Source organism: Carcharhinus amblyrhynchos, chromosome 19 (assembly GCF_965287045.1).
Source record: "Carcharhinus amblyrhynchos chromosome 19, sCarAmb.v2.hapA, whole genome shotgun sequence".
NCBI classification, from domain to species: Eukaryota; Metazoa; Chordata; class Chondrichthyes; order Carcharhiniformes; family Carcharhinidae; genus Carcharhinus; species Carcharhinus amblyrhynchos.
The window spans coordinates 36,986,367-37,001,090 of record NC_137342.1 but is presented as its reverse complement, the minus strand read 5'-3'; the positions used below and the strand labels follow the sequence as shown (position 1 = coordinate 37,001,090).

Sequence of the window (14,724 nt, the reverse complement as noted above, 5' to 3'; positions counted from 1 at the left end):
GGTGATAACGGGGAATGTTCTGAGTGTATTGCTGGAACAGCAATGATGCTGTTTGAACCAGGCCCCTGGTCTTGTGGGATGGGCGTCCATGCAGTTCCCAATATCAGGTGAGTTACACTGATGGGTGTGAGATGGATGAGAACCAGTGCAGAATATGGCAAGAAAAACTGCTACCATCTTCATCCTCGGTGCCCACATGTACCCTTGGCACCTGGTGCAGATAGAGATTAAACAAGACCCTGAAATTCAAACACAGGCAGATCCATGACCCAGAGAAAGCGGAGATTTGCAGCCAATATGTTTATGAAGGATAGTTGGCAACGTGCCCTGGAATCTCCCTCGTGAAGCTATTCCATGTTAAAGGGAGCGGCAATAAACAAATTTAGTGAAAGTATTGATAAGGAAGTTACTGTCTAATTTTATTCAGCAGTAAATGTAAAGCATCCAAAATATTTTTGTTTTAAGATGTGCCAAGCTTTGGTCACACAGCCGAGACCAATGTACATATATTCACCACGCCTTCCTCATAAGAAAGTGACTTACGCGGAAATATTTAATGAACGTGAGTTGTTACTTTTACAATTGTAATAAATCTTGGAGTTGGATATAGAGGAGCAGTGCTTCATTGCACCAAATAAAGTAAAACAAAACCGCAAGTCTGTGGTGAACACAAACAGGTCCCCTCTGAGACAATGCAATAATGGACCCACTCTTGGTCCTGCTTTATAAAGGACTTTGTATATGAGCTCCATCTGGCAAGTTGATTACTAATCACCAAGGAGCTCATATTAATTGAGTGCTACAAGGAGGTCAGTCAGTGATTCTCCGTGCAAGTCCTGGGGTTATCACACAGTTCTCCTTCTGAGTCCAAGAGCTCTCCCTCAGTCTTGGGTAGCCAGGGCCTGTTTCATCTTTCGGCCCTGGTCTTCTCTCTATTTCATACTCCACCTGGTTAGGTGGGGTATACAGTGTCAGCGACCGTCTCTTTCTGGATGACTGTTAAAGTATCACTACAGGGAGTTCTTCCTCAATGACGACTCCTGGCTGACTCCTGCTGATTCCATGTTGGAGTCAGAAATCTCACAGGCTGTTTTTCAACTGTGAGGTTAGCTCGCAAATAGACAAGGATTGTAGACAGTGTAAGAGGGAGGATAGACGGGTGATGGAGAAGGGGAGCGCTCAGACGGAAAGTTTGAGATGTGTCTATTTTAACGCCAGGGGTGTGGTGAATAAAGTGGAGGAGCTTCGAGCTTAGAGGATGAGCTGCTTGGAAATGTGATGTGGTGGCCATTACAGAGACTTGGATGTCTCAGGGACAGGACTGGATACTTCGGGTGCTGGGTTTCAGATGTTTCAGAAAGGACAGGAAGGGAGGCAAAAGAAAGGGGGTGTGGCATTGTTGATCATGGCTGTAGAGAAGTTGGTGGCCGTGGAGGGATTGTCTACGGAGTCTCTGTGGGTGGAAGTTCGGAACAGGAAAGGGTCAATAACTGCTGGGTGTTTTCTATCGGCCGCCCAATAGTAACAGGGATGTTGAGGAGCAGATAGGGAAACAGATCCTAGAGAGATGTAGTAATAACAGAGTTGTTGTGATGGGTGTTTTTATATATTTATATAGATTTATATATATTTATATAGATGATCTGGAGGAGGGAACCGAGTGTAGAGTGTCGAAATTTGCTGATGACACCAAGATTGGGGGAACGGCAAATTGTGCGGAGGGTGTGGAGAGTCTGCAGAAGGATCTAGATAGGCTGGGCGAATGGGCCAGGAAATGGCAAATGGAATTTAATGTTGGCAAGTGTGAGGTGGTCCACTTTGGTAGGAAGAATGGTAGGAAGGACTATTACTTACGGGGCGAAAAACTGCAGCAGGCGACGGTGCAGAGGGACCTCGGGGTCCTTGTGCATGAGTCGCAAAAACCCAGCTTGCAGGTGCAGCAGGTGGTCAGGAAGGCGAATGGGATGCTGGCCTTCATAGCGAGGGGGATTGAATATAAAAGTAGGGAGGTCTTGCTGCAGCTGTATAGGGCATTGGTGAGGCCGCAACTGGAGTACTGTGTGCATTTTTGGGCGCCGCACCTGCGCAAAGATATTTTGGCCTTGGAGGGAGTGCAGAGGAGGTTTACTAGGCTGATACCGGAGTTGAGGGGGTTGAGCTATGAGGAGAGGCTGAATAAACTGGGCTTGTACTCGTTAGAGTTTAGAAGAATGAGAGGAGATCTCATTGAGACGTATAAGATGATGAATGGGATGGATAGGATAGAGGTGGAAAGACTCTTCCCGCTCAAAAAAGACAATAGGACTAGGGGGCACAGCCTCAAGATAAAAGGGGGGCGGTTTAGAATGGAGTTGAGGAGGAACTTCTTCACTCAAAGGGTGGTGAATCTCTGGAATTCTCTGCCCGTTGAAGTGGTGGAGGCTGCCTCGCTAAATATTTTTAAGACGCGGGTTGATGGGTTTTTGATAGGAGAGGGGATTAAGGGTTATGGGGAGAGGGCAGGAAAGTGGAACTGAGCAGCGACAGATCAGCCATGATCTTATTGAATGGCGGGACAGGCTCGAAGGGCTGGATGGCCTACTCCTGCTCCTATTCCTTATGTTCTTATGTTCTTATGAGACTTTAATTTCCCAAATATCGATTGGAATATCCCTAGGGTAAGGGGTTTGAATGGGGAGGAATTAGTTAGGTGTGTTCAGGAGGGTTTCCTGACACAGTATGTGGATAAGCCTACAAGAGGAGAAGCTGTACTCGATCTGGTATTGGCTAATGAACCTGGACAGGTGTTGGATCTCCAGTGGGAGAACATCTTGGGGATAGTGATCATAACTCTATCTCCTTTACGCTCGCATTGGAAAGAGGTAGGATCAGGCAAGTTCGGAAAGGGTTTATCTGGAGTAAAGGAAAATATGAAGCCATCAGGCAGGAAATTAGACGAGTAAATTGGAAGGAGGTATTCTTGGGAAAAAATACCGAGGTAAGGTGGCAGATTTTCAAGGAATGTTTGTCTGGAGTTCTGCACGACAACGTTCCGATGAGACAGAGAGGTTTTGGTAGGTTACAGGAACCATGGTGCATGAAAGTTGTAATGAACCTAGTCAAAAAGAAAATTAAAGCGTACAAAAATTTCAGAGAGCTAGGACATGTTAGTGATCTAGAAGAGTATACGGCTGATAGGAAGGAAATTGAGAAGGAAATTAGGAGAGCCAGAAGGGGTCATGAGAAGGCCTTGGCAGGTAAGGTTAAGGAGAACCCTAAGGCATTCTACAAATATGTGAAGAGTAAAAGGATGAGATGTGAAGGAATAGGAACTGTAAAATGTGAAGGTGGGAAAGTTTGTACAGAACCGGTAGAAATACTTTACCTCGGTATTCACGGTGGAAAAAGATCTGGGTGCTTGTGGCAGACTGAAAAGATTGAGTATGTGGACATTAAGAAAGAGGATGTGTTGGAAATTTTGAATAGCATCAAGATAGATAAGTCGCCGGGACCGGATGGGATGTACCCCAGCTTACTATGGGAGGTGAGGGAAGAGCTTGCAGAACTTCTGGTGATAATCTTTGCATCGTCAATGGAGAAGGAAGAGGTTTCAGAGGATTGGAGGATTGTGGATGTGGTTCCTATATTCAAGAAAGGTAATAGGGATAGCCCAGGAAATTAGCGACTGGTGAGTCTAACCTCAGTGATTGGTCAGTTGATGGAAAAGATTCTGAGGGACAGGATTTATGAACATTTAGAGAGGTTTTAGTATGCTCAATAGTAGTCAGCACGGCTTTGTCCAAGGCAGATGGTGCCTTATGAGCCTGGTTCAGTTCTTTGAAAATGTGACTGAACACATTGATGAAGGAAGAGCGGTTGACGTGGTTTATATGGACTTCAGCAAGGCGTTCGATAAGGTCCCTCATGCAAGACTTCTTGAGAAAGTGAGAGGGCATGGGATCCAAGGGACTGTTGCCTTGTGGATCCAGAACTGGCCTGCCCGCAGAAGGCAGAGAATGGTTGTAGATGGGTCTTTTTCTACATGGAGGTCGGTCACCAGTGGGGTGCCCCAGGGATCTGTTCTGGGACACTTGCTGTTTGTACTTTTCATAAATGACCTGGATGAGGAAGTGGAGGAATGGGTTGCTAAGTTTGCTGACGAAGCCAAGGTTGGTGGTGTTGTGGATAGTTTGGAGGGATGTCAGAAGTTGCAACGTGACATGGATAGGATACAAGGCTGGGTGGAGAAGTGGCAGATGGATTTCAACCCGGATAAATGTGTAATGGTCCATTTTGGCAGGTCAAATGGGATGAAGGAGATTAAATCAAGGTTAAGACTGTTAGCAGTGTAGAGGATCAGAAGGATCTTGGGGTCCAGGTCCAAAGGACTCTTAAATCGGCCTTGCAGGTAGAGGACATGGTTAAGAAGGCATATGGTGTACTGGCCTTCATCAATCGAGGGATTGAGTTTAGGAGTTGGGAGGTAATGCTGCAGCTTTATAAGACCTTAGTCAGACCTCTCTTGGAGTACTGTGCTCAGTTCTGGTCGCCTCATTACAGGAGGGTTGTGGAAGCTATTGAAAGGGTGCAGAGGAGGTTTACAAAGATGTTGCCTGGTTTGGGTGGCATGCCTTATGAGGACAGGTTGAGGGAACTCAGTCTTTTCTCCTTAGAAAGACGAAGGATGAGAGGTGACCTGATGGAAGTGTATAACATGTTGAGAGGCAGAGATCGGGTGGATTCTCAGAGACTTTTTCCCAGGGCTGAAATGGTTGCTACGAGAGGACACAGATTTAAGGTGCTGGGGAGTAGGTACAGAGGAGATGTCAGGGGTAAGTTTTTCACTCAGAGGGTGGTGGGCGAGTGGAATCGGCTCCCATCGGTGGTGGTGGAGGCAAATTCGATAGGGTGTTTGAAGAGACTCCTGGGTGAGTACATGGCACTTAAAAGGATTGAGGGTTATAGGTAAACCTAGGAGGTAGGGATATCATCGGTGCATCTTGTGGGCTGAAGGGCCTGTTTGTGCTGTAGTTTTTCTATGTTCTATGTTCTAACCTCCCATTGGTTGAGTTGCTTTGTAGTTCCTCAGTGTACTTGAGGTCCCAGATGGCGTGCATGCTGTGTTAGCTGCTTCTGTCAACAGCTCCCGATGGCATAGGTGATCTACATGTTTATGTAGCATCTTGTTCCAACCTTGACCATATAGGTACTGGCCCCGTTCTGAAAAGGATTGTTCCTGGTGCCCATGAGGTGCTGTTTCCAAAACTTTGCATTTGGATTGTGTTTCCTGGTGAAAGCTTTTTGTCTATAATGGCCCTGTTTTTGGACTTTCTGCTTTTCATCAACTCATCCACTTAAGTTTGGGAAGGTAAAGCTTCGACTGGGACCCCGCGCCCCCCCCTCCCCAACCACCCTGATGGCCTGGCCCGATACGCTCTGTCCCTCACCCTGGATGGCCAGCCCCAATCGCCTCCTTCCTTCCTCTCCCACTGATCCCAGCGCATAATGACAGTGGATCCCCCCTGTCAGTAATGTTTGAGGGGGACAATGTCCATTGGGACCAGGGGAGACATTATCTGGCCTGGGAGGGATGTGGCAGGGGAGCAGCATTCGATCTTCTTTTGTAACCGTGTATGTACTGTTGAAGGCTCCGATTGGAGCTGCAGGATTTGGGATATGGTAAGCCCCGCCCACAAGCTTCTGCAGTGAGATTCGGATTGGCTGATATTTTCTATCGGCAGAGTGCGTATGGGGGTGTCTGAGAACGGCCCAGAAAATGGATCTGAAAGACTCCCAGTTTCATATCCACCCAGCACTTGGAATGAAAATGATAAAATCACCCCCTCTGTCTCTCCCACACATGAGGACGGCTTTTCTCTCATTGGTCAGCCTGGTGATTGGATTTTATCTGGGGCTTTGGGGGGGCTATCGGGGATAAATTCACCCACCATTTTGGGTGTATTTTGAAGCCTGCAGGTAGTTGGAGTTAAATGACAAATCAACCACAATCCAATAGAATGGGAAAACAGACTCGAGGGGCTGAAAGAGGTGAGCTGTAAAAGTTATTTGTGAATCAGTTCATGTGAACAAGAGTGGCAAAGATCCCTCTTGGTCTTGTTTACTGATCAATCAGAAAGAGGATCTTTGTCGAAACAAACATAACGACAGGAGAGAGCAGCTCAAAGCAGCTCAGAAACTATCCATGGTGCGATTCTGGATAATGTTGATGAAGGCAGCATGTGGAAATAGAAAGAAGTGAAGGATAGATCCTTGGGGGACACCATCGGTAACTGCTTGGGAGCAGGAAGGTAATCCATTGGGTCTGTGATTGGATAGATGGTTGGGAATTGAGGAATTCCCAATGTCATTCTCCCATTTCTTGTCCAGCAGTGCCTGCCGGAACTATCCTGATGACAGGGGGTAGTGGACAGGCTGGAGTCAAGCTTGCCACCTCCCTCAGCAGGCCTGAGGTGGAGACGGAGGCAGGATGACAGGTGATCAAGTTAAAATCTCCCTCCTTCACTGAGACATTGGGCCTATTTCTGGAGAAGACAGTGAGGCCCCCCAATCTTCATCCCCCTGTCCCCACCCGTGTTACACCAATAAACCTTTCAAATCTCCTCCTCATCATCGCTCACTCTTAATATCCCGGAATCAGGCCGTGTGCACTCATTTCTAAAGCCGGCCTGATATGGTTCAGGCCCCAGTTGGGATGGAAGAATCCGCCCTAGCTTCTCTGATGTTGAAGTTCACATCCCATTCTGTACATTTATCAGTATCTTTCCATATCTTCTCACTGTCTATCTCTGTCATAATTTGGGGTTTAGGTAATGTTTAGGTTTACCATTGTGCCATCGAGTGCAGTTTCCATTTCTCAGTGAGGAGTTACAGTGCCACGTTACACTATCTCAGGTGTGGCACAGCAAATATTTGAACACTTTCCAGCTCTTCCTGTTGGCTCTCAGCCACTAATTAATCAGCAGTTATTTTAACATCATTAATGGTCCAGCCAATCAGATTTGATTTCAATAGCACCGTTGATTGTCAGTCTGTCTATATATTTTTGCAGTGACATTTGAAACCTCATCACAAGAGACAACTGCGAAAAGGGAGGTAGGAATGGAGATAGGAAATTCCCACTTTTAAATGGAAATCTTGATCTTAATGTTGAATTTTTTTTGAATTTTAGGTTTGTGGAAATAACCTTCACTTCAGTATGATGCTGATTGGAGTCTTGCTGCTGGCTGCATTATTCAGCGGTGATGTGGCAGGTAAACTGAAATAAAAACAGAAAATGCCGGAAAAACTCAGCAGGTCTGGGAGCTTCTGTGGAGAGAGAAACAATGAATGTTTTGAGTTGGGGTGACTTTTTTTCAGAGCAGATGCGGGGTAGAAATGTGATGGGTTTGATACTGTGGAAGAGAGAGGATAGAGCAGGGTGATCAAAATGGAAGGTCGGGAACAGGCTGGAGCTCAGGAGAGATTTGTGAAAGATGTCATGGACACAAGGCAAAGGGAGTATAATGAGTGTGTTAAAGAGTAAAGCAGATACTAATAGTGGCCTGAAATTCAGAATGTGTTAATAGCTAAACAAGGGGCAGAAGTCTCAGACAGCAAAATGTATGAACATCCTTTGCTTTCAGTTACAGACTGGTCCCTGAGGGGAAAGGGAAACTTAATATTTCAAAATGGAGGAAGTTGTTGAACCCTTTGTTAATCCAGAAAGTTTTAAAGTGCCTAATCGGGAGATGAGGTGCTGTTCCTCCAGTTTGCGTTGAGCTTTACTGGACCATTGCAGCAGGTTGATGATAGAAATTTTGAGCTTGAGAGCAAAATGGTGAATTAAAACAGATAGTGACAGGAAGGTCTGGGTCATGTTTCTGAACTGAGCAATGGTGTTCCACAAGTGTCACCCAGGGCCTGATTTTACCAATTGGAGCCTAAGGGCCGGATCCAGGTGTAATATGGATCCGAGCCCGGAATCCTCTGTGCCGCGTGCCTATACGCTTCTTGCCGGCTCTGATCCGATCTGAGCTGTGGGCGGGGCTTAGCACTGCCAGAATGATCAGAGTTCTGAACTGCGCACGCGCACTTTGAAAAATACCTGAAACAGCACGCCCGGATGCGAAAGAGAAAAACAGCAGAGAGAGTGGGGGTGGGAGGGTGAGGCAGGATCTGACCCCCCCCCCAGGGACACAGGCCCCCCTGGCAGACCCAACCCCCAACAACTGGGCCCCACTGGGAGGCAGGTCCCCCTCAGCAGAGCACACCCCAAACCTACCTCGATTGCTGCTCTCCACCATCCTTCCGACCTGCAGTCCTTCAAGAGCCTGCAGCACCTTCCTGGTCTTCTATTGGTGTCCGCTGGAGGAGTGGGGGTGGGCTGAGATGGATCTCTGGTTGTGGGGGGGTGCTGGAGGATGGGGGGAGGATGGACTTGCAAACTGAAAATAATGTAGCATCTTCTTTGTGCTGCCTAATTATCTATGGGAAAGGAATTAATCTACAGTGTCCTTGTGATCAATTAGTGAGCTGTATGTCCCTGTAGCCATGAGCCAGGTGCTCAAATGTTCAGAACCCAGGCATGCTGTTTCAGGTTTTTTTCAAAGTGCGCGTGCGCAGTTCACAACTCTGATCATTCTGGCAGTGCTAAGCCCCTACCACAGCTCAGATCGGATAAGAGGCCAGAGGGAGGGCTTCAGTTCGCGGGAGAATGCTGGACACGGGTGAAAGGATCAGTTGAATGGGGAGAGGAATCCTGCCCAAAGAGGTGATGATGGAAGAAGAGTACAGCATTGTGCTGAGCCTGAAATTCATTGAGGTGAGGGTGGAAAGAGATAAAATGGAATCATTTGCTGAGTGCAGAGTGTTCAGTAGCAGAGAGGGGAAGGTCAGAGTGCACAGTGACTATCGGCAGAGCTGGGATTAGAAGAAGGGACGGGTTTAGTGGGAAGGGAAGAGCTGGAGGGACCCAAATAGGCTGGAGACGGTAAAGTTGTTGGAGCTCACGTTCCTTAAAACCTGAGTTCCTGCTAAGATGTCAGATGAGATGAAGATTGAAATGGATCTGGGGCCAAGGACAGCTTTTGGAATAGGGAGAGTTGGTGCTGCTGGAGAGAGGCAGGTAAACTGATTCTATTTGCTTCAGAAATCAATGACAACTAACACAAAATGAAGATTTAAATTGGCAGCACAGGAGGTGTATCCAGATAATAGAAATGGGAATAAGGGGGCAATCAGACTGTCCCGGATAACTACACCTGTAGGAAGTGGCTGTTACCTGAGGCACAGCAGCTCAGAGTCATTGAGCTGAAGTGTGGGTTCAAGACTCTCCAACAGAGGGGAGGGAAGGGGAGGGATACCCACAGAGCTTTCTCCAGTTCATAATAAAGCACATTGCAGGAAGAGGATTGTGTGTGTGTGTCAAGAGACCAGAGGAGGCAGAGAATTGGCCCCACAACTAGTCCTTGCTGCCTGTGAGGATTAGGATGCAGGCTGCAGTATTCACTTGAGGGGAATCGACATAAGCAGATGGGGAAGATAGGAATGAGGTGATGTGGTGCTCGGGTTAGAGGAAGTAAACAGAGTGGGAGGAGATTCCTGGGGGACAGAAACAGAGACACTGACGAATTGGAGCAAAGATCCTCTTTCTGTTCTGTAACTTCTTTATAATTTGATGTAAACTTGGTGTGTGAATGCAGTCAGGTGAAATATCCCACTCCCAAAGCTGGTCTTGTCTATCATGTACTCAACAATTTCCAGCCCCATGAATGAGAAATAAACTGTGAATGCTGTGATGATTACAACTTGTTTTAATCTGCAGCTGATCCTGATCTGAATATCGAATCGGAGAATCTGACGGAAGTGAATCAGGACCTTGAGGAACGTCGTTTCTCATGGGGAAGATGGTGTAACGGTGGTGTGTATCGTTTTCGCCGTTGCTACAAGTTTGTCAATTATAAACTGTCTTGGGTCGATGCAGAGGTAAGTCCCTACACTTGTCAGTTATTCAAGTATCTGTTTCTCAACGTGTCTGAATTTGACCAAACACAGAATGAAAGAAACTAAAACAGAGGAAGCACGACTTACTTCACACCTGACTTTACCAAGTTTCCATGTCCGAAAATGGGCACAACTCAATGGTAAAATCGAGCCCTTGGGACCTTGATTGAAAATTCAGATACAGATCAGTGGAGTTTGGATTATACACATTCCACCCAGTTCCACCATAACCACTGACCAAAAGCTGAATCAAAAGTTGTAATTTGAAAGAATGTTTTGAAGGGGAGAGAAATAGAGAGTCAGGGAGGTTTAGAGAGGGAATTGCATAGATTGTAGCCAAAGCAGCTGAAGAGCTGGCTGCTAATGGTGGAGAAATTAAACATCCGGATTGGAGAGGGTAGAGCTGCTGTCAGATTGTAAAGCTGGAGGAGATTCCAGGGGCAGAGGTGAGGCCATGGAAGGATTTGAAAACCAAGGTGGCTTCATTGTTTTTCTGTAGCTCAGTAACAACAGGGATGATGTGTGGAAAATAGGAACAGCAGTAGGCCTTTCATTGCCTCTTATGTTTTGGGACTTCAGCCTCTTCTGCAGCAAAGAGCAAAAGAATAGGCGGCCACACCATGGATTACTGAATCAACAAGTCAGAGTTTATTGAGATCGGTGTTGTTTCATCACAGTTGGATGGGAGAGAGAGAGAGAACCCTGCGAATGATGTCACAGCACACCATGTGACTAATCACAGAGATACACTACTTTACAATACATAACACCCTCAAACCCGTTTCACCATTGGAATAGGCCACGTTTGATCTGTATCTTAACTCCATCTGCCCACCACAGTTTCACAGCATTCAATCCTTGTGTAATTTTCCATTGCCCCTCAAGTGTTATTAAAGGAGTGAGTTTCAGATTTCCACCAAGTTCTGTGAGTGGATCATTTCCTGACATCATCCTTAAAGGCACAATGCTCATTTTAAGATTACATAATAGTTCCTCCATCTATCCCACCAATTCCTTTCAGTATCTTGGTTACCTCAGTCAGTTCACTCCATAATCCTCCAGCTCAGTCTGTCACTTATTATTTAATCCCTTTAGCAGCAGAGTTATTCTGGTGAGTCTGTCTTTAATCTGGGTAATTGTCTGTAGCTCTCCTGTTAATGATTTCTGTGCTTGGATTCCTAAATCTCTGTTTTGCATTCACTACTTCCACATCTGAGCTCAAACCAGAGCCATTTATTGTCTAACTTATCATCTCCCGTAGCACCAAGTTGTTAAATTCCAGTGTGGTTGTCAATGAGCCTCTTGATCTCCAAATAGAATTCTGGATAGAATTTAATGATATTGAACCGACAGACAGAGATTAGCAGTGGCCTGTCATTATGATAAATCTGCTAGTGTGAATGTGGTCACCTTGCAGTGACATGGACCGTGGTAACTGTCAACATCTGTACTGATAGCTGCTGCATGGGTAAAGATTGGAGAGAACAGGAAAAACACCGGATGAACCCACAGTGTTTGAGCACAAACCCAGGCCAACATCAGGTTACACGCAGAAGGTGCTGAAATTTCAATCTGATGGTTTGAAGCCACAATAAGATTGGTTCCTAGTAATCAGTGTCAGTGTGTCACCAGTCACTGATGCTTAGAATCAGTCCTTATCAGGATCTCAGGCATACAGCGGGAGGTTGTAGTTTTATTGTTCACATTCTGCAAAAGAACAAAGTTTATCAGCATATTGGAGCAAAACCATTGAATATGTTCAATGTAAAAAGATAACAATTTTTTTTTTAAAGCTGTATTGCCAATCTCTGGGTCCGAACGGCCATCTTGCCTCCATTCACAGGGAGAAACAGAATGAATTCATTGGACAGATGATACGGAATGTCAAGGGAACCCTTGTCAGTACTTGGATTGGTCTCCATGACATCTTTAGGGTAACATTTTTGAGTTTTTGCATCATACTAGTTCTGGTAAACAAGAAATACAACTTAAAATGAAATGATTTGATATTTCCACAGGAGAAGAAGTTCCTTTGGACTGATGGATCTCCAACAAATTTTGCAAAATGGAGTAGGAATGAACCCAATAACTGGCAAGGACGTGAAGACTGTGTGCATGCTGGATTTAGTAAGTTGATGTTGATAAGTGCTACTGTTTCCAACAGGAAAATAATTCCAGACGAATAGACCAATGGATGAGAATCAAAGTGGGGTCCATGTGATTGAGTTTTAGACTTTAACAGAACTCTATTTCCTGCCCCTCTGGCAGTCACCCTGCAGGTGAAACTGTTTACTGGGGGAGAGTACGTGGGCCCGGTATTGTAGATAAAGGAACATTTATTGGATCAGTGCTGGGACCTCAATGATCTGGAGAAAAATGTGGGTGATCTATTTAGTAAGTTTGTGGATGACATGAAGATTGTCGGAGTTGCTGATTGTATTCTCTGACAATCCCCAGCACAACCGGCTATAGATAGACTGGAGAGGTAGGCACAGAAATAGCTGATGGAGTTTAATCAGGACAAATGCGAGTTGATGCATTTTGGAGGATCAAATTTAGATGTGAATTATACTGTAAATGGCAGAACCCTTAAGAACAGTAGCATACAGAGGGATCTGGGTGTGCAGGTCCACAATCCCCTAAATATGGCAACACACGTGGCCAAGGTGATTAAGAAGGCATATGGCATGGTTGCCTTCATCGGCCGGGGCACTGAATACAAGAGTTGGGAAGTCATGTTGCAGCCACATAAAATCTTAGTTAGGCTGCATTTGGATTATTGCATGCAGTTCTGGTTCCCACTCGTCCAAAGGACGTGGAAGCTTTGGAGAGAATGTAAAGAAGGTTCACTAGGATGTTGCCTAGTTCAAGGGCCTTTACTATAAGGAGAGGTTGAATAAACTAGGATTTTTCCACTCGAAAGACAGAGGCTGAGGGGATACATGACAGACGTCTACAAAATTGAGAGGCCGAGACAGGGTGGATAGTCAGAGGCTTTCTTGAGATGGAAGTGTCAATTACAAGGGGACACAGATTCAAGGTGATGCTTAAGGGAATTATGTGAGGAAGGTTTTCACACATTGCGTGCTGGGTGCCTGGAATGCGCTGCCAGAGAAGGTGGTGGAAGCAGGCAGATTGGTAATATTTAAGAGGTGGGTACATGAATATGACGGCAATAGAGGGATACAGACCAAGCAAGGGCAGAAGGTGGTTTTAGTCGTTGTGTTAGGGCATCATGTTCGGCACAGGCTTGCAAGACCCAAGAGCCTGTTCCTGTGCTGTACTGTTCTTTGTTCTAAAGTTTCTCCTTTTGCTCAATTATCCTTTTCTGTGGATCCTGCAGTGATGAGGTTAGACAAAGACAAGCTTTGTAACTGCTGTAGCCGTGCTCCTGGTGAGCAGGATTCCACTCTGTGTTTAAACAAAATTCCGAGGAAAAGTATTCAACCTTTCTGTATCCAGCCCTCACTTTACTAATGCACCAAACACCCCTCCCCCTTTCCTCAGGATTCAATTCCCAGATTGTAGATAATGTAATCCAGACGGATATTCAAAAGCTGGATTTGAATTGGGAATGTTCCAATTGTGTGAAGTCTGTGCAATGGGGAAGGAGACTGTTTAATCCGGATGGTGAGGTCTTGCTGTTCACTCACACGGGAGAATCTCACCCAGGGGAAACTCAGCATCTTCACTCAGGAAGTGTCCAAACCCCCACTGAATATTCTCAGGTTTTCAGATTTCAGTGACTGTCACACTGACTGCAAACAGGATCACAACAGGAAATATCTCAGCTTATTTACAAAGTTACTTGTGGATGAAGAGATGGGTGAAATGAAAAGATCATTGACACTCTCAAAACAGAAAGAACCAACTAATTAAACATTAAGCTGCTCACTTCACTCAATCTGATATTTTCTTTCTATCTCCAGGGAAGCAGGCGTTTTGGAATGATCAGCGTTGCAAGAACAAGCTGCCTTTCATTTGCTCTTTTAGAAGAATCTGCTGATGCTCCATGATCCTGCCCAGGAGCGGATTCAGTCTTGATTTGTTTGTAGACACAGTCACTGCCTGTGTGACTGTACTTAGTTTGTGAATCAGTAATAAATAGAATTGCATCATGAGCTGTGTGTTTGATGCTGTGTGAGTCTAGTTTATAGCAGCTTCCCTGTCTCACTGTAACTTCCTACCCACCTCTTCGCTCAATACTACATTGGGAAGAAGACAACACAGACTCGGATGTTTTTATTCATTCATTTAATGGGAGCATTGCTGGTGTTTATGACAATCGACAGTAGATTCACTGTTACTAGCTTTTCACTTCCAGATTTATGAATGAAATGTAAATTCCAGTGGCTGGCATTGGTGGGATTTGTACCCATGTCCCCAGCCTGGGTTTCTGGGCCAGTGTCATTACCACCATTCCTTCCTGAGCGATGGGAGATTTGATCAGGATTCTTCTCCCCCTCGTCCCCGTGTCCTCTGCACTCCACGTCCCGACTAGCTGATAAACTCTGTGCACGGCACCCACACCACAACCGCTTGCATTCTTCTATAGTTCAAAACATAAACCAGTGACTGAATATAAAAACACTGAATTCACGGGAACAATTCATCAGCTGCATCTACAGTTTAAAATACAAAACATCCAATCAATAAGAGCAGGTGCAGCAAACAATTCTGAGATAAAGATGTGCAGTTTTAGTGGATTGGCCATGAACAATGTGTAGGGTTACAGGGATAGGA

At 45.6% G+C, this 14,724-nt stretch overlaps 1 protein-coding gene across 1 annotated transcript; it reads left to right on the top strand.

The window, feature by feature from the left end:
• Positions 1–7,010: 7,010 nt before the first annotated feature.
• Positions 7,011–14,102, top strand: LOC145355650 (lectin-like). The gene is made up of 6 exons (XM_080207895.1): positions 7,011–7,092; positions 7,169–7,250; positions 9,803–9,963; positions 11,775–11,915; positions 12,000–12,108; positions 13,911–14,102. The coding sequence occupies exons 2-6, from the start codon at positions 7,196–7,198 to the stop codon at positions 13,985–13,987; spliced, it is 543 nt and encodes a 180-aa protein (XP_080064021.1). The 5' UTR covers positions 7,011–7,092; positions 7,169–7,195; the 3' UTR covers positions 13,988–14,102.
• Positions 14,103–14,724: the final 622 nt, after the last annotated feature.